The sequence below is a fragment of the Moschus berezovskii genome, chromosome 11 (assembly GCF_049115385.1).
Source record: "Moschus berezovskii isolate FMDL1 chromosome 11, NW_MosBer_1.0, whole genome shotgun sequence".
NCBI classification, from domain to species: domain Eukaryota; kingdom Metazoa; phylum Chordata; class Mammalia; order Artiodactyla; family Moschidae; genus Moschus; species Moschus berezovskii.
In genome coordinates, this window is record NC_142470.1 from 105,311,163 (window position 1) to 105,336,542 (window position 25,380).

Below are 25,380 nucleotides of genomic sequence, written 5' to 3' on the forward strand. Positions count from 1 at the left end.
ATGAGAAAATAGAAAGAGAAATTAAGGAAACTATTCCATTCACTGTTGCAACGAAAAGAATTAAATACTTAGGAATATATCTACCTAAGGAAACAAAAGACTTGTACATAAAAAACTATAAAACACTAGTAAGAGTAATCAAAGAGGACACTAATAGATGGAGAAATATACCGTGTTCATGGATTGGAAGAATAAATATTGTGAAAATGAGTATACTACCCAAAGTAATTTATACATTCAATGCAATCCCTATCAAGCTACCAACGATATTTTTCACATAACTAGAACAAATAATCTCACAATTTGTATGGAAATACAAAAAACCTCGAATAGCCAAAGCAGTCTTGAAGAAGAATGGAACTGGAGGAATTAACCTGCCAGACTGCAGGCTCTACTACAAAGCCAGAGTCATCAAGACAGTATGGTACTGGCATAAAGACAGAAATATAGATCAATGGAACAAAATAGAAAGCCCAGAGATAAATCCACACACCTAAGGACACCTTATCTTCGACAAAGGAGGCAAGAATATAAAATGGACAAAAGACAGTCTCTTTAACAAGTGGTGCTGGGAAAACTGGTCAGCCACTTGTAAAAGAATGAAACTAGAACACTTCCTAACACCATACACCAAAATAAACTCAAAATGGATTAGAGAGCTAAATGTTAAGACCAGAAACTATAAAACTCCTAGAGGAGAACGTAGGCAAAACACTCTCTGACATAAATCACAGCAGGATCCTCCAAGACCCACCTCCCAGAATATTGGAAATAAAAGCAAAAATAAACAAATGGGACCTAATTAAAATCAAAAGCTTCTGCACAGCAAAGGAAACTATAAGCAAGGTGAAAAGGCAGCCTTCAGAATGGGAGAAAATAACAGCAAATGAAGCAACGGACAAAGAATTAATCTCCAAAATATACAAGCAGCTCCTGCAGCTCAATTCCAGAAAAATATGTGACCCAATCAAAAAATGGGCCAAAGAACTAAACAGACATTTCTCCAAAGAAGACATAAAGATGGCTACCAAAAACATGAAAAAAGGCTCAACATCCCTCATAATCAGAGAAATGCAAATCAAAACCACAATGAGATACCATTTCACACCAGTCAGAATGGCTGCTATCCAAAAGTCTACAAGCAATAAATGCTGGAGAGGGTGTGGAGAGAAGGGAACCCTCTTACACTGTTGGTGGGAATGCAAACTAGTACAGCCACTATGGAGAACAGTGTGGAGATTCCTCAAAAAACTGGAAACAGAACTGCCATATGATCCAGCAATCGCACTCCTGGGCATACACACCGAGGAAACCAGAATTGAAAGAGACACATGTACTCCAATGTTCATCACAGCACTGTTTATAATAGCCAGGACATGGAAGCAACCTAGATGTCCATCTGTAGACGAATGGATAAGAAAGCTTTGGTACATTTACACAATGGAGTATTTTTCAGCCATCAAAAAGAATGCATTTGAATCAGTTTTAATGAGGTGGATGAAACTGGAGCCAATTATACAGAGTGAAGTAAGCCAGAAAGAAAAACATCAATACAGTATACTAACGCATATATATGGAATTTAGAAATATGGTAACCTGAACCCTGTATACGAGACTGCAAAAGAGACATAGGCATATAGAACAGTCTTTGGGACTCTGTGGGAGAGGGTGAAGGTGGGATGATTGGGGAGAATGGCATTGTAGCATGTATATTATCATAAGTGACCAGTCCAGGTTTGACGCATGATACAGGATGCTTGGGGCTGGTGCACGGGGATGACATGGAGGGAGGATATGGGGAAGAGGGAGGTGGGGGGGGGTTCAAGAAAAGGAACACATGTACACCCGGGGCGGATTCATGTCAATGTATGGCAAAACCAACCAATATATTAATGTAAGGTAATTTGCCTCCAATAAAATAATTAAAAAAAAAAACTAAAAGCAAAAAAAAAAAAAATAAATAGCAGAATGGAAATACTAATAATATAAAACACAGTAAGGGGACTTCCCTGGTGGTCTAGTGGTTAAGAATCTACCTTGCAATGCAGGGAATGCAAGTTCGATTCCTGGTTGGGGAACAAGATCCCATATGGCATGGAGCAACTGAGCCCCCGAGGTACAACTACTGAGCCCTCATGCTCCACAGCCCAGGCATCACAACTAGAGTCTGTGTAGTGTGAAGATTCTGCATGCTGCAATAAGACCTGATACAGCCCAATAAATAAAAATAAATAAATTTAAAAATAAACAAATGCAATAGGAATACGAAGAAATCTTTCAAAGAATTCAAAGTGTAGTTGTCTCTATATATCAACAGGGATTGGTCCAGGACCCTTTCTACCACAGATACCAAAATCTGCAGATGCTCAAGTCTGTTAAATAAAATGACACAGTGTTTGCATATAACTAATACACATCCTCCCATCTACTTTAAATCTTCTCTAGATTACATATAATATCTAACACAGTTTAAATGTTATGTAAATAGTTGCCAGTATGCAGTAAATTCGAGCTTTGCTTTTTGAAACTTTCTGGAATAAAAAAAAAAAAAATCCGTGTGGGGTTGGTTGAATCCATGAATGAGGAACCTGTAGATACAGAGGAATGACTGTAAGCTCAACATAGCCAAAGAAAGAATTAGTGAACATGAATACAGAGCAATAGAAATTATCTAAACTTAAATGCAAAGAAGAAAAAGAACAAAACAGAAAAGAGCATCAGAGAGCTGTGGAGCAAATGGTCTGGTATGTGCTTAATTGGAAACAAAGCAGAAAAGGGAAAAAAGAGGGTAGAAGAAATATTTGAAAAAATAATGGTTGATTCCTTAATTTCTCTTTCTATTTTCTCATTATTAGTGTATCAAAATGCAAGGGATTTCTGTGTGTTGATCTTATATTCTGCAACTTTACTATATTCATTGATTAGCTCTAGTAATTTTCTGGTAGAGTCTTTAGGGTTTTCTGTGTAGAGGATCATGTCATCTGCAAACAGTGAGAGTTTTACTTCTTTTCCAATTTGGATTCCTTTTATGTCTTTTTCTGCCCTGATTGCTGTGGCCAAAACTTCCAAAACTATGTTGAATAGTAGTGGTGAGAGTAGGCACCCTTGTCTTGTTCCTGACTTTAGGGGAAACGCTTTCAATTTTTCACCATTGAGGATGATGTTTGCTGTGGGTTTGTCATATAAAGTTTTTATTATGTTGAGGAATGTTCCTTCTATTCCCGCTTTCTGTAGGGTTTTGATCATAAACGGATGTTGAATTTTGTCAAAGGCTTTCTCTGCATCTATTTAGATAATCATATGGTTTTTATTTTTCATTTTGTTAACATGGTGTATTATATTGATTGATTTGCAGATATTGAAGAATCCTTGCATCCCTGGGATAAAGCTCACTTGGTCATGATGTATGATCTTTTTAATGTGTTGTTGGAGTCTGATTGCTAGAATTTTGTTAAGGATTTTTGCATCTATGTTCATCAGTGATTCCATTCACCATTGCAACGAAAAGAATAAAATACTTAGGAATATATCTACCTAAAGAAACAAAAGACCTATATATAGAAAACTATAAAACACTGGTGAAAGAAATCAGAGAGGACACTAATAGATGGAGAAATATACCGTGTTCATGGATTGGAAGAATAAATATTGTGAAAATGAATATATTACCCAAAGTAATTTATAAGTTCAATGCAATCCCTATCAAGCTACCAATGGTGTTTTTCACAGAGCTAGAACAAACAATTTCACAATTTGTATGGAAATACAAAAAACCTCAAATAGCCAAAGCAATCTTGAGAAAGAAGAATGGAACTGGGGGAATCAATCTGCCGGACTTCAGGCTCTACTACAAAGCCACAGTCATCAAGACAGTATGGTACTGGCATAAAGACAGAAATATAGATCAATGGAACAAAATAGAAAGCCCAGAGATAAATCCACGCACCTACGGACACCTTATCTTTGACAAGGGAGGCAAAAATATTCAATGGAGAAAAGACAAACTGTTTAACAAGTGGTGCTGGGAAAACTGGTCAACCACTTGTAAAAGAATGAAACTAGAACACTCCCTAACACCATACACAAAAATAAACTCAAAATGGATTAAAGAGCTAAATGTAAGACCAGAAACTATAAAACTCCTAGAGGAAAACATAGGCAAAACACTCTCTGACATAAATCACAGCAGGATCCTCCAAGACCCACCTCCCAGAATATTGGAAATAAAAGCAAAAATAAACAAATGGGACCTAATTAAAATCAAAAGCTTCTGCACAGCAAAGGAAACTATAAGCAAGGTGAAAAGGCAGCCTTCAGAATGGGAGAAAATAACAGCAAATGAAGCAACGGACAAAGAATTAATCTCCAAAATATACAAGCAACTCTTGCAGCTCAATTCCAGAAAAATAAATGACCCAATCAAAAAATGGGCCAAAGAACTCAACAGACATTTCTCCAAAGAAGACATAAAGATGGCTACCAAACACATGAAAAAAGGCTCAACATCCCTCATAATCAGAGAAATGCAAATCAAAACCACAATGAGATACCATTTCACACCAGTCAGAATGGCTGCTATCCAAACGTCTACAAGCAATAAATGCTGGAGAGGGTGTGGAGAAAAGGGAACCCTCTTACACTGTTGGTGGGAATATAAACTAGTACCACTATGGAGAACAGTGTGGCGATTCCTTAAAAAACTGGAAATAGAACTGCCATACGACCCAGCAATCGCACTCCTGGGCATACACACCGAGGAAACCAGAATTGAAAGAGACACATGTACTCCAATGTTCATCACAGCACTGTTTATAATAGCCAGGACATGGAAGCAACCTAGATGTCCATCTGCAGATGAATGGATAAGAAAGCTGTGGTACATTTACACAATGGAGTATTACTCAGCAATTAAAAAGAATACATTTGAATCAGTTCTAATGAGGTGGATGAAACTAGAGCCTATTATACAGAGTGGAGTAAGCCAGAAAGAAAAACACCAATACAGTATCAGTTCAGTCGCTCAGTCGTGTCCAACTCTCCACGACCCCATGAATCACAGCACGCCAGGCCTCCCTGTCCATCACCAACTCCCGGAGTTCACTCAAACTCATGTCCACAGAGTCGGTGATGCCATCCAGCCATCTCATTCTCTGTCGTCCCCTTCTCCTCCTGCCCCCAACCTTTCCCAGCATCAGAGTCTTTTCCAGTGAGTCAACTCGTCGCATGAGGTGGCCAAAATATTGGAGTTTCAGCTTTAGCATCAGTCCTTCCAATGAACACCCAGGATTGATCTCCTGTAGAATGGACTGGTTGGATCTCCTTGCAGTACAAGGGACTCTCAAGAGTCTTCTCCAACACCACAGTTCAAAAGCATCAATTCTTCGGCGATCAGCTTTCTTCACAGTCCAACTCTCACATCCATACATGACCACGGGAAAAACCATAGCCTGGACTAGACGGACCTTTGTTGGCAAAGTAATGTCTCTGCTTTTTAATATACTAACGCATATATATGGAATTTAGAAAGATGATAACGATAACCCTGTATACAAGACAGCAAAAGAGACACAGATGTATAGAACAGTCTTTTGGACTCTGTGGGAGAGGGTGAGGGTGGGATGATTTGGGAGAATGGCATTGAAACATGTATATTATCATTTGTGAAACGAATCACCAGTCCAAGTTCGATGCATGATACAGGATGCTCAGGGCTGGTGTACTGGGATGACCCAGAAGGATGGGATGGGGAGGGAGGTGGAAGGGGGGTTCAAGATGGGGAACATATGCACACCCGGGGCAGATTCATGTCAATGTATGGCAAAACCAAAACAATAATATAAAGTAATTAGCCTCCAATTAAAATAAATAAATTAAAAAAATAATAATGGTTGAGAATTTTCCAAAAACAATGACAGATGTAACCCCATGGACCCAAGAAGGTCAGATAACATCAGGTAGGATAAGTAAATGAGCAAGCACTCTGTGAATGTGGCAGCTAAGAAAGCCAGGTAGTGAGCTGGGGCTTTCATCCCACCAACTGTAACATGTCCTCCCTGCTCAATGACGTCCACTCCCACTTAGCAGTGAAAAGGTGTTCCTCCCCATCAGGTTTCAACAGAGGTCCAGTGGGGAACCTGACTTTCAACCTGCACCTGGAAGTATGAGGCAGGGGCCACCTACTATACCTCTGACAGAGCAGCGTCAGACAGTGCCAACTAAATAGGAGGTTAGAAGAATATCCAGAGTCTTATAAACATAAGACAAAAATGTCTAAGATTCAGTTGATAAACACTCCTTCATACCAAGAACCAGGAAGCTCTCAACCTGAAATGAAAAAGATGACAGCAACAGCAAGAAGACAGAGATGTTAGAATTATTTGATAAAGATTTTAGAGCAGCTGTGAAAGAAAAAGCTTCAACTAGAAATGACCAACGATCTTAAAACAAATGAAAACTAAAAAACATCAGCAAAGAAGTAGAAAGTCTCATGAAGAAAATAAAAGACATGAAGGAGAACCAAATGGAACTTTTAGAACTTAAAAATACAATAACTGAAATTTTATAAATTCTCTGACCTATGCCAAATGACCACAGCTCGGTGATATCAGCACACAGCACATTCAGAACACCTGGGTAGTGTCCTGAACTGACTTGGTTGATTTCTGGACCAAATCAGTCCAAAGACTAATGGAGGAATCTGGTGTTCCCAAAGATGAATTTTACACATTCAGCAAGCAAGCAAAGGTACTTCAGCGAAGATTTTTGAAGAGAACAGAATCACAGTGTAAAAAATGATCTGACATATTTTTAGCCATTTAGATGAGACCGATTCTATTCATTAGTGATTTTTATATAAAGAGGAACCTGCTAACGTTTTTATCCAATGAGAATACCTATATAACATCCTGTTATCACAAACTCTAAATTAGCAGGCTCTGAATTAAGATATTTCCTGTTACCTAGAGTCATAAAAGAAACTTCAGTGGATAATCCTGGATGTTTAGCAAGCTGAGAATGAATTTAATACTCTTTTCCAGCATATGGTGGCCAGTTAGGACAAAATGTTACAGACGTTATTCCTTATAGAACAGATTTCCTCCTCCCATTATTTATTTATTTAAATTACTTTATTTATTTTTGTTGTGGTGCATGGCTTGTGGCATTTTAGTTCCCTAACCAGGGATCCAATCTAGGCCCTTGGCAGTGCAAGCACAGAGTCCTAACCACTGGACCACCAGGAAACTGCCCCTCCTCTCATTTTAAAAAGAAAACTTTTAATGTATTCATTTACTTATTTTAGGCTGCCCTGTTGCTGTGCATGGGCTTTCCCTAGTTGTGGAGAGTGGGGGCTATTCTCTGCTGTGGTGCACAGGCTTCTCTTGCTGTGCATCATGGACTCTAGAGCTTGGGTTTAGTAGTTGTGGCACAGGGGCTTAGTTGTCCCACACCATGTGGGATCTTCCTGGATCAGGGATTGAACCCATGTCCCTTTGGCAGGTGGATTCTTCACCACTGGACCACCAGGGAAGTCCCCTTCCTCTCATTAAAAAAAAGAATCCCAAAGGAACTCCAGAACATCCCAATGATAGTGCAAACCCTGCTAGTTAATACTCAGGGAGCTCCACTAATGGCCATGTGTAGCTTCCTGTCAAATCTAGAACTCTAATTCAGGCAACGAATCATTTTAAAGTTATTTATGATCCATATTTGACTTTTTAAGAATAGTTCTTGGTATCAATTTTCAGTTCAGTTCAGTTCAGTTGCTCAGTCGTGTCTGACTCTTTGCGACCCCAGGTATCAGTTTTAGTATATCTTAAATATGTAGAATGCTATGTGATTCTAAAAAAAGAACTTTTAAAATGAAGGTAAGTTCAAGACAACAGAAAACTTGAGGAAAGGGAAATTCTTCCCAGTAGTTTGTGTAGATATAAAGTTCTCCAAGTAAAACAGACTCCTGAAGAAGTGATTTTACCTTTTTATTACATCCTGCTGCCCTATCTCTGTCCTGGCTTTCAGCTCTAACCACTCACATTATACTGTGTATTTCCACAAGTTCATTACTTTTGAAGAAAATCCACTGTTTAAAATAGCTGCAATATATCATTTGAAACAAGCATGAAGTCTCAGAAGAAACAAATATGAATGTTTAAGTAAAAAACCTATATTTTGAAATTTGTTTTCATAAACGGGCTGAGACTTGAGTGGAGGGCAGTGTTGTCAATAGAAGCCTATCTAAATGCTAGATATCGACTAAAAAGATTGGATTAATACGACCTTTGTAAGTAAAACAAATGTCTATGTGAAGCCATGGGCATCCTTGGAGTTCAAAGCAGTTTCTTAAGCATTTCTATCCTGATCTCTGTTCTTCTTCTTCCAGACCCAGCCTCCTTCTTACCTTAATGTCTCTAATCCAGGCCTGGGCCCCTTTCAGATTATCCTCATTGATTTCAACAAGTTTTTCCTGCCAAGCACTGGCTTGAGCATCAAACTGTACAAAATTGAATTTCCTTTTATGTTTCAACTGTTCCTGTAAGGGATAATTATTATTTAGCAATAAAAATCATTCAAGTGTGAGAAGGGATTAGGACAGGTCATTGTTTGATACATTTTAATCACTATGATATCTCTTTTCAGTTGTAGAAGCTAAAAATTACATTCAATAGAGAAAAATCTTATCTAGTACAAGAGGCATTTAAATAAAATTTACATACAGTTTGGACATTAAACCTTTACAAATGTATATATGTATGAACATATATCAGATATATGTATAACTTTATATGTATATAAAAATTACATTCTTTTCTTTAATACTGACATTAATGGTATACTGAATATGCACACTAAATGCAACGTGCTTAAAGAAAAAAAGAAATCCAAAATGGTGTCATCACTTTTTGGCAAGGCTATTATTACAGTTGCAGATTTGTTCACTTGCCTTCCATCAGACCATATTTCTCCAGTAGAAGTTCATCAAATTAAAAATTGTGTTTTGTATTTGTCAGACACTCCCTGTAATTGTTTTCTATGATGCATACTCACTTGAATACCACCAACTCATGACAGTACTCTGACGCCCATTTATAGGTGTGGAAACTAGGAGTCAGGGAGTGTTAGCAATCTGCTTCAGGTTGTACAACTCAGAGGTGGCACAGGTGGAATAAGGACCAGATGCTCCTGACCAACAGCCTGCCCTCCCCCCACACATCAGTTCTGGGGTCAGTACAGGGAGCATCCCTAACACTCATTGGAAATCTAAAATAAACATGCCCAGCTGAAGAGTATCTGGAAAATAATGAAGGCACGTGCATGCCACAGATTTCAGGATAGAGCAGACTTGGGATGATGGACACAGAAATTCACTTAGCAACCTATACACTATAGGAAGGACCCACTGACCCAAGGATCTACTTGCAAAGAACGGATGACTCACTAGCAAAAAGGATCTTTTTTCTGAAGTGGCTTTCCTGTGGATTTTTAAATACAAAGCTGGCCTGAGCATCTCATAACTACTACAGGTCATGACTGGTGGAGATGTACTCACGATGCACAGGTGCCCAGGTGCCTGATCCCTACAGCACCATCTCACCTGTATGAGCTGGATGACCTTGTTCTTCACCAGGTCCAGTTTCCTCGTCATTGAGTGAGATGTGTCAATGAGGATGTAGACACAATCATGAGGCACTTTTCCAAAGAGGCCTTGACTCCCATCCTGTAACCATTTAATCCTGGGCAGGAAATAGTTGAAAGTGAATGGTTAGAGCCTGTGGCACTGACAGCATCTTCCTAAGAACTTTACGGTACATCTACAGAGGAAAATCAATAGGACAGAAACTGTATTTATCCAGTACAAAGCTAAAGTAAATTACTTCCTGTCATCTGATATTTTGAGGCCTTTAGCTATGACTTCACACCATTTAGTCTTCTAACCCTGCTGACTGCAGTCAAGCTAGTAATGCCAGCACATTCCTGACGCTTCAGGGAAGCTTATGGATAGAGTCAAGCAACCCCAGATCCCAATAATAATCAAGTGCCACGAGGTTGTGTAAGGAGGACTGCTTCTGTGGTCCACGCTCAGGATCCCATCACAGATGTAAATGGTTGAGGAAGTTAATGGTGCAGGCAAAGTCTGTTACAGAGGGCAGGGCAGACATAAAAATACTTGAAATTGAGTTCAGAGCTCAGCAAGCCCCAACAACTAGACTTTATAGGGCAAAACACTGAATAGAGTGCTACAAAGGAGAGAAAGAGGGTTGGGGAGTGATGGAAAGAGAGACAGAAAAGGACAGAATGTGCTCCAGAAGGCTGCAGGAGGATTCTCTAGAGATTTTGGCTAAGTTATGATCAGGGCATGCATGTGAAAAAACTACTGAAGTCAGAGAATAAATCACCAAAAAAGGAACAGCTGGGCCAATCACTCAGAGCTTACACAGGCCTGGGAATAGCTCATCTTCCAAGCAGTCAGAGTGGAAAGGCCTCCATAATGTATGTGATATCAAGTAGAGTCCTCACAAGGGCACTGCTTTAGTAATAGGACCAAATGAATCCTGGACTAAAATGCCTCCTTGTTAGCTCTATGCTAACATATCTTAAAAGCAAGTCCCAGAGAAACTTAACTGCACTCCAAGTAACTTATCTGCATCATATAACACATATTCAAAAAATATAACAAAATGCAGTTCCCAATAATGTTACATTCAAAATGCCTGGCATCCAGTAGAAAATTATCAGGCACATAGAGAAGCAGGAAAATATGATTCATAATCAGAAGAAAAACAGATCAACAGAAACAAACCTCAAAATGACACAGGTGATAGAATTCTCTAACATGGATGCTACACAGCTACTATAAACATAACTCATATGTTCAAGAAGATAAAGTAGGAATAGAATGAGGAGAGGAATCAGTTCAGTTCAGTCGCTCAGTTGTGTCCGAATCTTTGCGACCCCACGAATTGCAAAACGCCAGGCTTCCCTGTCCATCACCAACTCCCGGAGTTCACTCAAACTCATGTCCATCGAGTCGGTGATGCCATCCAGCCATCTCATCCTCTGTCATCCCCTTCTCCTCCTGCCCCCAATCCCTCCCAGCATCAGAGTCTTTTCCAATGAGTCAACTTGTCGCATGAGGTGGCCAAAGTATTGGAGTTTCAGCTTTAGCATCAGTCTTTCCAATGAACACCCAGGACTGATCTCCTCTGGAATGGACTGGTTGGATCTCCTTGCAGTCCAAGGGACTCTCAAGAGCCTTCTCCAGCACCACAGTTCAAAAGCATCAATTCTTCGGCGATCAGCTTTCTTCACAGTCCAACTCTCACATCCATACATGACCACGGGAAAAACCATAGCCTTGACTAGACAGACCTTGGTTGGCAAAGTAATGTCTCTGCTTTTTAATATGCTATCTAGGTTGGTCATAACTTTCCTTCCAAGGAGTAAGCATCTTTTAATTTCATGACTGCAATCAGCATCTACAGTGATTTTGGAGCCCCCCAAAATAAAGTCTGACACTGTTTCCACTGTTTCCCCATTTATTTCCCATGAAGTGATGGGATCTTAGTTTTCTGAATGTTGAGCTTTAAGCCAACTTTTTCACTCTCCTCTTTCACTTTCATCAAGAGGCTTTTGAGTTCCTCTTAACTTTCTGCCATAAGGGTGGTGTCATCTGCATATCTGAGGTTATTGATATTTCTCCCGGCAATCTTGATTCCAGCTTGTGCTTCTTCCAGCCCAGCAATTCTCATGATGTACTCTGCATATAAGTTAAATAAGCAGGGTGACACTATACAGCCTTGACGTACTCCTTTTCCTATTTGGAACCAGTCTGTTGTTCCATGTCCAGTTCTAACTGTTGCTTCCTGACCTGCATATAGGTTTCTCAAAAGGCAGGTCAGCTCGTCTGATATTCCCATCTCTTTCAGAATTTTCCACAGTTCATTGTGATCCACATAGTCAAAGGCTTTGGCATAGTCAATAAAGCAGAAATAGATGTTTTCTGGAACTCTCTTGCTTTTTCCATGATCCAGCGGATGTTGGCAATTTGATCTCTGGTTCCTCTGCCTTTTCTAAAACCAGCTTGAACATCTGGAAGTTCACGGTTCACATATTGCTGAAGCCTAGCTTGGAGAATTTTGAGCATGACTTTACTAGCGTGTGAGATGAATGCAATTGTGCGGTAGTTTGAGCATTCTTTGGCATTGCCTTTCTTTGGGATTGGAATGAAGACTGACCTTTTCCAGTCCTGTGGCCATTGCTGAGTTTTCCATATTTGCTGGAATATGGAGTGCAGCACTTTCACAGCATCATCTTTCAGGATTTGAAATAGCTCAACTGGAATTCCATCACCTCCACTAGCTTTGTTCATAGTGATGCTTCCTAAGGCCCACTTGACTTCACATTCCAGGATGCTGGCTCTAGGTGAGTGATCACACCATGGTGATTATCTGGGTCGTAAAGATCTTTTTTGTACAGTTCTGGGTATTCTTGCCACCTATTCTTAATATCTTCTGCTTCTGTTAGATCCATACCATTTCTGTCCTTTATCGAGCCCATCTTTGCATGAAATGTTCCCTTGGTATCTCTAATTTTCTTGAAGAGATCTCTAGTCTTTCCTATTCTGTTGTTTTCCTCTATTTCTTTGCAATGATGGCTGAGGAAGGTTTTCTTATCTCTCCTTGCTATTCTTTGGAACTCTGCATTCAGATGCTTATATCTTTCCTTTTCTCCTTTACTTTTCACTTCTCTTCTTTTCACAGCTATTTGTAAGGCCTCCCCAGACAGCCATTTTGCTTTTTTGCATTTTTTTTCCATGGGGATGGTCTTGATCCCTGTCTCCTATACAATGTCACGAACCTCCGTCCAGAGTTCATCAGGTACTCTATCTATCAGATCTAGTCCCTTAAATCTATTTCTCACTTCCACTGTATAATCATAAGGGGCGGCGGCCCAGAGGAGCAACCCCACGTCCAAGTAGTGGCCGCGCAAGCGCAGGAGGGCCGAGAGGAGCTACTTCACAAGGAGAGGAAGACATAAAAAAAAATCCTCTGAGGAAAAATATACTGTATGCTATTAACAGTAAAGTAGACACTAGCAGAAGAAAAGATCAGGGAACTTTAAGAAAGACATAGCAATAGTAAACAGTTAAAAATAAAATATAGGGAGAAAAAGGTTTAAAAAATATAACAGAGGATAGGCCACCCATGGAACAATATCAAGGAGTCTAACATATGTGTAACTAGAAACTAAAGAGGAAGGAAAGGGGATAGAAAAATATTTGGAGAAACACGACCAAATGTTTCCAATTTTGAAGAAAATACACCTACAGATCCAAGAAGCTCAAAGAACCCAAACAGACAGAAAAAAAAGATACCAAGACACATCATAATATAATGGCTGAAATCTAGTAATAAAGAAAAAAATCTTTAAAGGAGCCAGAGACAACATAAGAATAATAGGTGATTCCTCATCATAAATTATGCAACTCAAAAGAGAACAGAGAAAATATTTTAAGGTACTGAGAGATAAAACTGTAAAACTAGAATTCTATACTTAGCAAAAATATTTTCCAAAAATAAAAATAAATTCAGGAGTTTCTCAGACTACAACAGCTGAGTAACTCATCACCAACAGATGTGTGCTGGATCTATACAAAAAGAGTAAATAGCAACATACATGTCAAATATGTGAATAAGAATAAAATACATTTATTCTCATTTTGAGTATTTATAAGATGATAGATTATTATGTATCTTGGGCTTATAGCATAAGTAGAAGTTAAGTGTAGAACAACCATAGAAAATACTGAAAGGGAGTGGAAGCTGGAAGACTTTCATGATGTACATGAAGCAATACAATATTATTTTAAGGTAGACTGTGATAAGCTGGGGCTTCCTGGTGGCTCAGGGGTAAAGAAGCTGCCTGCAATGCAGGAGCTGCAGGAGACATGGGTTCCATCCTTGGGTCAGGAAGATACCCTGGAGGAAGGCATGGCAACCCACTCCAGCATTCTAGCCTGGAGAATCCCATGAACAGAGGAGCGTGGTGGGCTATAGTCCACAGGATCACAAAGAGCTGGACATGACTGAAGCAACTTAGCATGCATGCACATGTGATAAGTTAAAGACCTATATTGTAAATGCTAAAGTAGTCACATCACAACAAAACAAAACAAAGAGGTAGTAAATAAGTCAATAGTGGAGATAAAAAATCATTGGAATCATAAAAAAGTCTTCCAATGAAAGAAAGCAGAAAAAGTTAAAAAGGAAACAAAGAACATGTGGGACAAATAGAAAACAAGCAGCAAGATTTTAAGTTTAAATCCAACCAAACCAATGAGCACAGTAAGTGCAAATGATCTTAACACTCTAATGAAAAGTCAGAGACTGTCAGATTGGATTAAAAATAATATCTCTATATATTCCACCAATGAAAGGCCTAGTTCAATATACAATACATATAGGTAAATAACAGAAAATAATCAAAATAAAACCAGAGTAGCTATACTGATTTTAGACAAAGCAAATTCCACAACAAAGAATTTTACCAAAGATAAAAAGGGACATTTCATAATAATAAGGGAGCTGATTCAGCAGGAGGACATAATGACCACAGGTGTTCATGTGCTGGATGATTGAGCTTCAAAATATATGAAGAAAAAAACTGATAGAACTGAAAGAATTGGACAAACACAAAACTATACTTGGAGATTCTAGCACTCTTCTCTCAATAATTTATAGAACAAGTAAGCAGAAAATCAGTAAGAATATGGAAGATCTGAATAATACTATCGACAAACTTGAGCTGAGATAAAGTACACTCCACCCAAAGAAAGTTTTTTCTTCATATTCTGGGCCACAAAACAGATCTCAATATAAGAACTGAAATAAAACAGCATTTCTCTGTCCACAGTGAAATTAAAAGCTATCAGAAAAATCCACAAATACTTAGGACATGAACAACACGTTCCTAAATAACCCTTCAGTCGAAGAAGAAATCAAAGGGGAATTAGAAAATGTTTTGAGGTGAATGAAATGAAATACAGCATATCGAAATCTGTGACAGATAGCTAAAGCAATACTCAGCAAAATTTATAAAATTAAATGCTTATATTAGAAAGAAAGGTCAAAAGCAGTGATCTAAGCATCTATCTTTAAAAACTTAAACCCAAAGTAAAGAGAAAGGAGGAAATAATAAAGATAAGAGTAGAAATCAATGGCATAGAAAGCAGAAAACCCTACAGAGGAAAAAAAAAAATGAGACCAAAAACCAGTTCTTTGAAAAGACTGATAGGATGGATAATTTCTAGTCAGACTTATTAGAAAACAAAAATGACATAAATGACCAATGTCAGCTTTATGTGTATTTAAAGAAATTGAAGGCACAGTTTTAAAAATCCTTCCCGTGGTGACTTCACTGATGTTCCAGTGGCTAAGACTCTGCACTCTCAATGCAGGAGACCCAGGTTTGACCCCTGGTCAGAGAACTAGATCCCCTATGGTATAAATAAAGAGTTTGCCTGCCACAACTAAAGATCCTGCATCTTGCAATTAAAGCATCCTGTATGCTGAAACAAACACTGAAGATCCCGCATGCCACAATTAAGACCACAACTAAATAGATAAATAGTAAAACATTAAAAAAAATCAAAAATCAAAAATCTTCTCAGAAATAAAAACTCCAGGCCCAGATGGCTTCAATGGTGAATTCTATGAACATTTAATGGGGAGATGATACAAATTCTCTATGAAGTCTTCCAAAAAATAAAAGGAGAGAGAAAAGTTCCCAACAACCATTGATACTTGGTGGGAGGAGGGCAGACAGACCCCAGAGCTGCCACCTGGGGTATCGTCAAAGCAGCGTCCTTTTCCCCAGATCTGAAATCCAAACCACTTTCCTCATGGAGTCAACTCCAAACCTTAAGCACAGCAGACTCAAGACACAAGGATTACTTTTCCTGTGTAATCATCACCAGCTGGGTTTTGAGAAACTGGGGCTAAGCAGAGCAAACATGGGGTAGACAGCTGTTTGCAGCCTGTGACTTCACAACAGAAAACGTGGAAAGAGTGAAAAAGCTCGGACAACAACTGACTACTGCAGGCGGGGACTAGACTGACTGACTAGATTTAGTGTCTAGTCTAATCCAAAGAACACATTTGTAAATGGAATTATTATTCCCACTTTATAAATGAGAAAGCTGATACACACAGACACTGACTAACTTGCCCAGGGTCACGGCAGATGGCAGACTGGGTTTAGAATCCAGCTCCATCTGACCTTAGGGACCATGTACCTAAGTGGACATGGTCTTCTTAGTCTAGAATTGTCCGCTGGCACTGGGGAGGTGAAAGCATAAAGGTGGGTCACCCCATGGGGCTGACATTGAGGTCACGGCACTAGTACACGAGACTATGAGCATTATCAGATTTTAAGAACCAGCAGGGCTGAGAGGGGGGTCACATGAAATCATTTTTAGTTGATTCCTAAAATGTATATATATATATTATTTCATTGTATTCAAATGTTTCACAGCATTGTAACAGTTGCTTTGAAATATAATATTCAAGAGTACAGAGGAGAGGTGTTACACAGTCTTGTATTCACCTGAGGTCCACAAAAAACTGCAAGACAAAGCAGAAGCATTCCTTTACTTCCTACAGTGATGCATAAGCAACATGATAATTACATTTTTGCTGCTTTTCAGCATCTACACTGGCATCAAGGCAGCTCAGAATCTGCATCCTAACATCCCCTTTGGTTATGAACAACCAGGCCAACAGCGAATTGTCAGATGACAGCCCTGACTTAACAATGCTTACTGGCCATTTCTCTTGATTGAGTTTTAATTTACCAAGCACTCAAGCGGATTTAAATTTCAAGGGAGGCTGGACCACTTGTATCCTCCTGCAAGTACACCAACCTCCTCTGGATCTGGGCCAGGACTGCGTGAACTCTTTCACTGAACCACGTGTACTTCTCCTTGGTGATGCAGACATGGACCAAGCTCCCATCCTTCCAGGGAGTGTGGATGAATCTGCTGCAGTATTTTGCATGGACTGTCTTCTTGTTGGTCTCCTGAGGAAAAGACAGGACAGAAGCCGCTCAGAAACAACTAACGGAAAGTCCCCAGAAGGCACCTCTGACTCTGCCTTATTTAGACAGCTGCTAGCCCTCACTCCCACTGTAAGATCATTCAACAGTTGGTTCAAGCAAACACATACCACAGTCTACTCCATACAGAGCCCTGTGCTGGATGTCATGAATGGCAGTCAGAAAGACATGGGCAATCTGTGCCCCAAAGAATCTAATGTTTCCAGCAAGGAGACACTAAACACACACAGTGATTCATACCCACATAGAAAGTAGCAAGGCAGCGTAGATACCTGCCAATACCTGGTCCTGGGTTGAGACAGTAATGACTGGACAAGTTCTGGCAAAGAAGAAAGAGTTCACAGTGGACTGGAGGGTCAAGGAGATCCACAGGAGGTGGACTTGAGACACTCCAAGCATCTTTCCATTGTTACTCCCAGCTCCAAATGAAGAAAAGCACCCAAGAACCCCATTCCACATCTAGCGCCCACTCCTGGACATACAGAATGGGTCCAAGGACAAAAGCTTCCCACAGAGAGCTTTCAGAAGGTCTGTTTCTGTCATTCATCCAACCAGCTTATAAATGCATTAAGCAACACTCCACCAGGCCCTCTTCTAGGCACCAGGACAATCCATAAATGAAGACCAAAATTCCTACCTCTGTGGAGCTCACATGACCAGGAAAAGAGCCAGATGCTAAAGCAATAATCATCTAGCAGATTAGAGTAAGACAAATGCTATAGAGACAAATAAGGCAAGGAAGGAGAGCAGAGAACGCCAAGGGACAGGGGAGGGGTGGGGACAAGCTGAAACCTAGAAGGGAAAGCCTCAAAGAGAAGGTGAAATATGAGTGAAACCTGAGGGAACAAAGCGTGTGGCCATTTGAGGGTCTGGGGGCAATCTGAGGACACAGGACAAAAGCCCTGAGGCAAGCGTTTGCCAAGCAAGTCTGTGGACTTTGAGGAAGGGCAGTGGAGCTGAAATACAGCGAGTGAGGGAAAGAGCAAGATGAAGCTAGAGGAGCAGCAGGAGGAGGAGGGCCAGGAAGCAGATGCTGTAAAGCCTGCTCACCGATGGAAATGACCCTGGCTTGTCCTCTGAGTGAAGAAACGAAACATCCAAAGGCCTTAAAGTAAATTCTTAGTGAAAAAAATTTTTTAATTGAGATAAAATTGACATTTAACATTATAATAATTTTAGTGTACAACATGATTTGATATATGGATCTACTGTGAAATAATCAAGAGGGATTTTAGGAGTCAGGGAGGAATGGAGGAGGCTCAGAGAAGGGAGGCAGAATCCAGGGGTCCAGGGATGACTGATGGGGGCAGGGTGGAAGGGCATGATGGGATCAGTGCTGATGCTCCCAAGGCAGGCGACAAGGGGAATCGTGTCTCCACTGCAGTGTAAAGAAGGGAGGAGGAACATGTTGTCTCTCTCAGTCTGACCATGTGCTCCCCACTCTGAACTCCGTCACGAGGTAGTTCTCAACTGTGTTTCATGCATTTCCAAATGGAAACACACGAGACCAAAAGTTATGTGAAAACAGGTGTCCAGCACCAGAATGTCCAAATAGGGAAAGCCCATTGTTGAGAGTCCAGCAGATCTGAATTCAAACCCAGCCTCCACCTGCCATGAGATCTCAGGTAAAGTCGTCTAACCTCTCGGAGGCTCTGGGACTTCATTTTCACATCTGTGACACGAGAGCACAAATATTTACCTTTGTATATAAAGCAGGTAGGTATTCCATAAATGCTCCTTTCTGACCCACAATGTTTGTGATGAAGAAAACATGGAAGGCAACATCTAGTAGGCATCTCCTAAGTGCCAGGCACAGTGCTCAGATATGCAATTTTCAAATTTAGACTTTACACCAACCCATGTTACAGATGTGGAGAGAATCAATCAGGTTAAATTATCTGTTCCACAGCTCATATTTAGTAACTGGTAGAAGCAGATTTACACCCAGGTCTTTTCATTCAAACCCGGACTGCAGTTAGAACCTTACATGGAACAACTGACTGGTTCAAAATTGGTAAAGGAGTATGACAAGGCTGTATATTGTTATGTTTATTTAAATATCTTGAAGAGTACATCATGCAAAATACTAAACTAGATGAACCACAAGTTGGAATCACGATTGCCAGGAGAAAAGAACCTCTTATGAAGGTGAGAGAGGAAAGTGAAGAAGCCGGTTTAAAACTCAATATTCAAAAAATTAAGATCATGGCATCCAGTCCCATCACTTCATGGCAAATAGATGGGGAAACAGTGGAAACAGTGACAGACCTTATTTTCTTGGACTCCCAAATCACTGCAGGTAGTGACTGCAGCCATGAAATTAAAAGACTCCTTGGAAGAAAATCGATGACCAACATAGCATGTTAAAAAGCAAAGACATCACTTTGCCAAAAAAGGTCCATAGAGTCAAAGCTATGGTTTTTCCAGCAGTCATGTATGGATGTGAGAGTTGGACCATAAAGAAGGCTGACTGCCGAAGAATTGATGCCTTCAAATCGTGGTGCTGGAAAAGACTCTTGAGAGTCCCTTGGACAGCAAGGAGATCAAAGCAGTCAATCCTAAAGGAAATCACTGGAAGGCCTGAGGCTAAGGTTGAAGTTCCAGTACTTTGGCTACCTGATGGGAAAGCAGACTCATTGGAAAAGATGCTGATGCCAGGAAAGACTGAAGGCAAAAGAAGAGGTTGGCAGAAGATGAGATGGTTAAATCGCATCATCAACTCAATAGACATAAATCTGAGCAAACTCTGGGAGACAGTGAAGGACAAGGAAGCCTGGCATGCTGTAGTCCATGGGGTTGCAAAGAGCTGGATATGACTTAGCAACTGAACAACAACGGAAGTAGCATTAACACTCAGGTCTTCTCATTCAAACCGGGTATACTTTCCACCCTACCACATTGGCTGGTACATAGTAAAGACTCAATAAATATTTATTAGAGGAATAAATGATGAGACTAGACTGAGTTTCTGAACATCAGGGCTGGTTTTGTGCTCAAGCAGCATAAGTAGCCATAAATGCAATGAGACTTCATGGGTGCCCCAAAATATCAAGTTGTTAGACTTTGCCTGCAATTCCCTATTAGAAAAGTGCTTTTGTTTTCTCCCCTCACCTGCTCATCCATCTTAGAAATGCTTCATAGCAAGGCCTTTTTAGTCATTTATTTCCCGTGTCTTGATTTCCTGTTTCTCTACCTACAAAGCAGTTTTTATAGTTAAAACTTTATGGGGTTCTGCCCAGTGGGAGTCTAGGGTAACCCTAAATAATCAGTCTCAGTTTTAGGTATAAATCCAGTTTCAGATATGTAGCCCCAAATACTACTAAAAGGAAAATTGTCCCTTTCCCATCAGTATTGGTGACAAAGGATAGCTATACTGCATTTTACAGCTATATTGTATTTTATAGCTATACTGTAAAAGCTATTCTCAACTTTTACTATATTAGAACTTGCTAGCATCAGAAATTTGAGGCAAAATTCCCCATTTATAAAGCCAAATTCCTCAAATCATCCTTGTAAAATTTCATTTAAATTTGTCCAGAAAGAAAAGGAGAAAATCAGGATTACAGAAGACCTATGTATACCACACTGTAGGGAGCTTGCAGTAAGCTATGTTCAAACTGACAGGAATTTGTATTTTTCAATATTCAGGGCCTAATTATTTTAAAGATGAAAATGCGATTAAGTATGATTTCCTGAACTAATAATATTACTGAATAATGTCTACAGAATAAGAAAACTGTGCTGGGGGAGGAAACCCACAAATGAGATTTCCCTGCAATGTAGCAATTACTCTGGATCCCAACATGTAAGTCAGGAAATAAGTCTTGTATCAATTCTGTATTTTTTATAATTCAATTTTAGTATTTTCCTCTTGCAGTTCATTCTAAATACACAGCAGTAAGAAGGCAAAAACACAACATCACGTGGCTAACGTGGTCCCAAAGAAAACCAGTGCTTCCTTGGGAGGAAATGAGGAATCCAGGGGCCTAAGAAGGAGTGTCAAAGAGACTGGAATTTCACCTCAATAGGACTGAGAGACACTGCAGTGATGATCCTGACCCTGAATTATAGTCTCAGAGGATACATAAAGGGACATGACATTTCCTTCCCTAGAAGTCTCTGCTAGGCTGCCATGACTGGAAAGGCTGCTCTGTGACTTGCATTTTAGCTCTCATTTCAGTGTATTCCTGGGTTGGGAAGATCCTCTGGAGAAGGGTTAGCTACCCCCTCCAGTATTCTTGGGCTTCCCTTGTGGCTCAGCTGGTAAAGAAGCCGCCTGCAATACAGGAGACCTGGGTTTGATCCCTGGGTTTGGAAGATCCCCTGGAGAAGGGAAAGGCTACACACTCCAGCATTCTTGCCTGGAGAATTTCTTGGACTATACAGTCCATGGGGTTGCAAAGAGTCAGACACAACTTTCACTCACTTAATGTGGACCTGGATTTTAACCGCCTTCTAAAAGAGATTTCCATCAGTTTTACAAATTTACAATAATCATTTTATCCTAATGTTTCTGTTTCATTAGGAGACCTTTTTAGTCTTTCCATAATTCTAAATATTGGATAGCCTTCTTGGTCCTGTTCTACACACTAGCATTTCTCAAAGTGTGACCCCTGGACCGGCAGCTTCAGTATCATCTGGCGATTATTATAAAGGCAGATTCTTGGGCCTGGCCTCAAACCCAGTGACTCATGCATGCTAAGGGTTAGAAACCACTTACACATATACAATGGAATATTAGCCATTAAAAAGAATGAAATAATGCCATTCACAGCAACATGGATAAACCTAGAAACTGTCATATTGAGTGAAATCAGATAGGAAAAAAAGAAATATCATATGATATCACTTAATATGTGGAATCTACAAATAAATGATACAAATGAATGTATTTACAAAATAGAAACAGACTCAGGAACTTCAAGAACAGAACTTATGCTTAAGGGTGGTGGTGAGAGGAAGAATGAAGGGAAGGGATAGTTAGGGAATTTGGGATCATCATGTACACACTGTTGTATTTGAAATGGATATCCAACAAGGACTTTCTGTATACCACAGGGAGCTTTGCTCAATACTATATGGCAGTCTGGATGGGAGTCTGGAGGAGAATGGATACATGTATATGTATGGTTGAGTCACTTTGCTCTTCCCCTGAAATGATCACAACATTGTTCATCAGTTATACTCCAATATAAAATAAAAAGCTTAAAAAATAAAATAAAGGTTAGGCGCCACTACTGCAGATCATTATCCTTCCACTGCCAGCCAGAGTTGGGCACCTGAAAAAGCTACATTCCTTTCAGAACCATTGTCACAATGGAACTGAAGCTTTCAAAAATTTACAGTATAGACCCTTCCCATGCTATAACCCCTTAGTGAAAATAATTTCACATTTATTGAAAATCCACTAAATGCTGGCTAGTAGTCACTTGCCAACATTCACTGGAGCATGGAGAAAGCAAGGGAATTCCAGTAAAACATGTACTTCTGATTCATTGACTACACTAAAGCCTTTGACTGTGTGGATCACAACAAACTGTGGAAAAGAGATGGGAATACAATACCACCTTACATGCTTCCTGAGAAACCTGTATGAGGGTCAAAAAGCAACAGCTGGAACCACACATAGAACAAGTGACTGGTTCAAGATTGCGAAAGGAGTATGTCAAGGCTGTATATTGTCACCCAGCTTATTTAACTTACATGCAGAGTACACCATGTGAAATGCTGGGCTGGATGAATCACAAGCTGGAATCAAGACTGCTGGGAAAAATATCAACAACCTCTGATATGCATATGACATCATTCTAATGGCAGAAAGCAAAGAGAAACTAAAGAGCCTCTCGATGAGGGTGAAAGAGAGTGAAAAAGATGACTTGAAACTTAGAATTCAAAAAACTAAGATGATGGCATCCAGACCCATCACTCCGTGGCAAACAGAAGAGGAAAAACTGGAAGCAGTGACAGATTTTACTTTCTTGCTGTCCAAAATCACTGTGGACAGTGACTGAAGCCAGACGCTGCTCCTTGGAAGGAAAGTTATGACAAACCTAGACAGTGTATTAAAAAGCAGAGATATCACTGACTCAGTGGACATGAATTTAGTGAAGGACAGAGGAGCCTGGCATGCTACAATCCATGGGGTCACAAAGAGTCGGACACAATTTAGCGACTAAACAACAGTAAGTCACTTGAATAATGTATCTTCAAGATGGTGACAATACAAGAGGACCACAGAAATGCCTGTTTTGGGGAACATTCACCAGCAGTTTCTCTCTTCCATTCAATATGGGGAAACAAAGGGTTTGTTTTTTGACACGATACCTAGATTTCTACAACTCCTGGTTTATATATAATTATTATCTAATTCACTTATATCTAGAAGCCATTCTCAGACTTGATCTCCACTCCCACAAGTATCATTCAGAGAAGTATAAGGCAGAGAACAGGAGTATCCTTCACAGACAGTCAACCTTGGTCTTGCCCTGGGTCCAACCCTGGTCCTGCCCTGGGTGCAACCCTGGTCCTCAATGCCCCACTCAGGGAAGCCCCAACCTAGGGGTTCCCTTCACTTACCGCACTGGTCTGCACCGACTCGTTCTCTGGTTTGGCTTTTATATCAACAACTCCATCAGCGTGGCGGAAGGAGCAGTCAGCAATGACATTGTAAAATGACAGCTTCTGGGCTTTCAAACCATATTTCTGAAGCCACTTCTCTGAGTCCCAGGTGTCCTCTGGATTTGATTCATGTGCTCCTAATTGCGGTTGTGGAATCACAGTTCATCAGCCATTTATATTACACAAGACTTTCATATGTCATCCTCAACTTAGTATTTTTCCCAAGCTGAAACATATTCCTTGTTAGCTCACATTTGTTGCAGAAGGCACGCTTTCCAAAAGCAGGACTAGCAGAGAACTAGTTCACAAGACTGGAAGGCAGGAATCTGCTACTTTTCATTTCACTTCCTCTATTACCTAAGTTGCCTGGACCCATGCATGGGCGGAGGTGGCTGACAGACAAGGCAAGGTGTCAGCAAAGCATTAGACTTGGAGTCAGAAGCTCTGGGTTCAAGTCCTGGCTCCATTACTTACTAGCTTGGGAAAGTTGCTCAAACTTGGGTGAGTTACCCCACTTAAACTCTCTGAGCTTCAATAGAATTCTTCACCTGCAGATAGCATCTGCTTGGCTTTTCTAAGCAGGTTGAAGTTATTCAATATGAAAAGTTATGTGCAAGTGTGTTGTAATGAAGGAGGAGGAGAAGGAGGGGCAGGAGCTCCCCTGTTAACATGGTGGATTTATCCCTGATTCAGAGCCTGGCTCTCAACTCTACAGGCTCAGGAACCTCCTGTCAGCTCACATGCCTGAAGCTGTGTCTATGACTCACCTTAGGCTCATAGGATCAAGTCTAGCAAGAAGGTCAATTGCCCGAATATCTTTAGCCTTGGGCACATTCCCTTGCTGTTTTCCAAAGCTTACCTGTACTCTGTAAATGGGAGGAGATGTTATGCTACCTGAGCAGAACACCCAAGTAGCCAGTTTATCAAATAGCAAAGTACTTACAATGTGCTCAAGAAACCCTACTACCACCTAAGGGAGAGTGGGGTATCTGAGGGTGGGCATAGAGGAGGCCTGGGTGTCTTAAGCTGGCCCCTGAGAGTTAACTGTACCCCTTTCTTCCAGACTCCATGCTCAGTGGTGGCACATGATGGAACTGACCAAGCCGGGAGCATTTACAAATTGTGAAAATCAGTGGGTGCTACAAATGAGGGCTTCCTTATTCCAGAGAGGGGTTGATAACATTTCTCTACATGCCCTTAGATGGAAGGCAGAGAGCACGCTGAGCTTTTACCCCTGGTGGGACCTTGGGAGGACTGGGAGAAGGTGCTAGGCAGAGAGGTGGTTTTTAAAACAGGCACTACCACATATTAGGTCCACTAGCCCTACACTTTACTCACTTGGATCAGCCGTTCTCAACACTGGAATCGTCTGAGGAATCTTAAAACACACTGATGCCTGCCCCCCTCTAACACACACACCATGCATTAGATTCTGTTTTAACTGATCTGGACATTGAGGTTTTCAAAGTTCCCTAGGTGATTAGCCAAGCACTAGGGTAAGAGGAAGAGAGCTTTCTAAATTAAGATTTGGTCATCCCATCATTTATGCTTCTACCAGACAGATTCAACTTAAATTATACTTCTAATTAAAAAGTAGCATTCAGTGTTTGGGAAATAAAAATATTACCCAGAGTTATCCACTACTACATCTAAGGA

General features: G+C 40.3%; 1 protein-coding gene across 8 annotated transcripts in view; it reads right to left on the minus strand.

The window, feature by feature from the left end:
* VWA3B (von Willebrand factor A domain containing 3B) overlaps positions 1-25,380 on the minus strand; it is a 200,411-nt gene that overhangs the window by 98,454 nt on the left and 76,577 nt on the right. For all 8 annotated transcript variants that reach the window (XR_016038655.1, XM_055400112.2, XM_055400111.2 and 5 more), the window contains 4 exons: positions 23,683-23,861; positions 16,916-17,070; positions 9,590-9,728; positions 8,396-8,527 (listed from right to left, as the gene is read on the minus strand). Coding sequence is in view for 7 of the 8 variants with exons in the window: in XM_055400112.2 (XP_055256087.2) it covers positions 8,396-8,527; positions 9,590-9,728; positions 16,916-17,070; positions 23,683-23,861 (605 nt within the window). In the remaining variant the exon portion in view is untranslated. The remainder of the gene's footprint in view (positions 1-8,395; positions 8,528-9,589; positions 9,729-16,915; positions 17,071-23,682; positions 23,862-25,380) is intronic.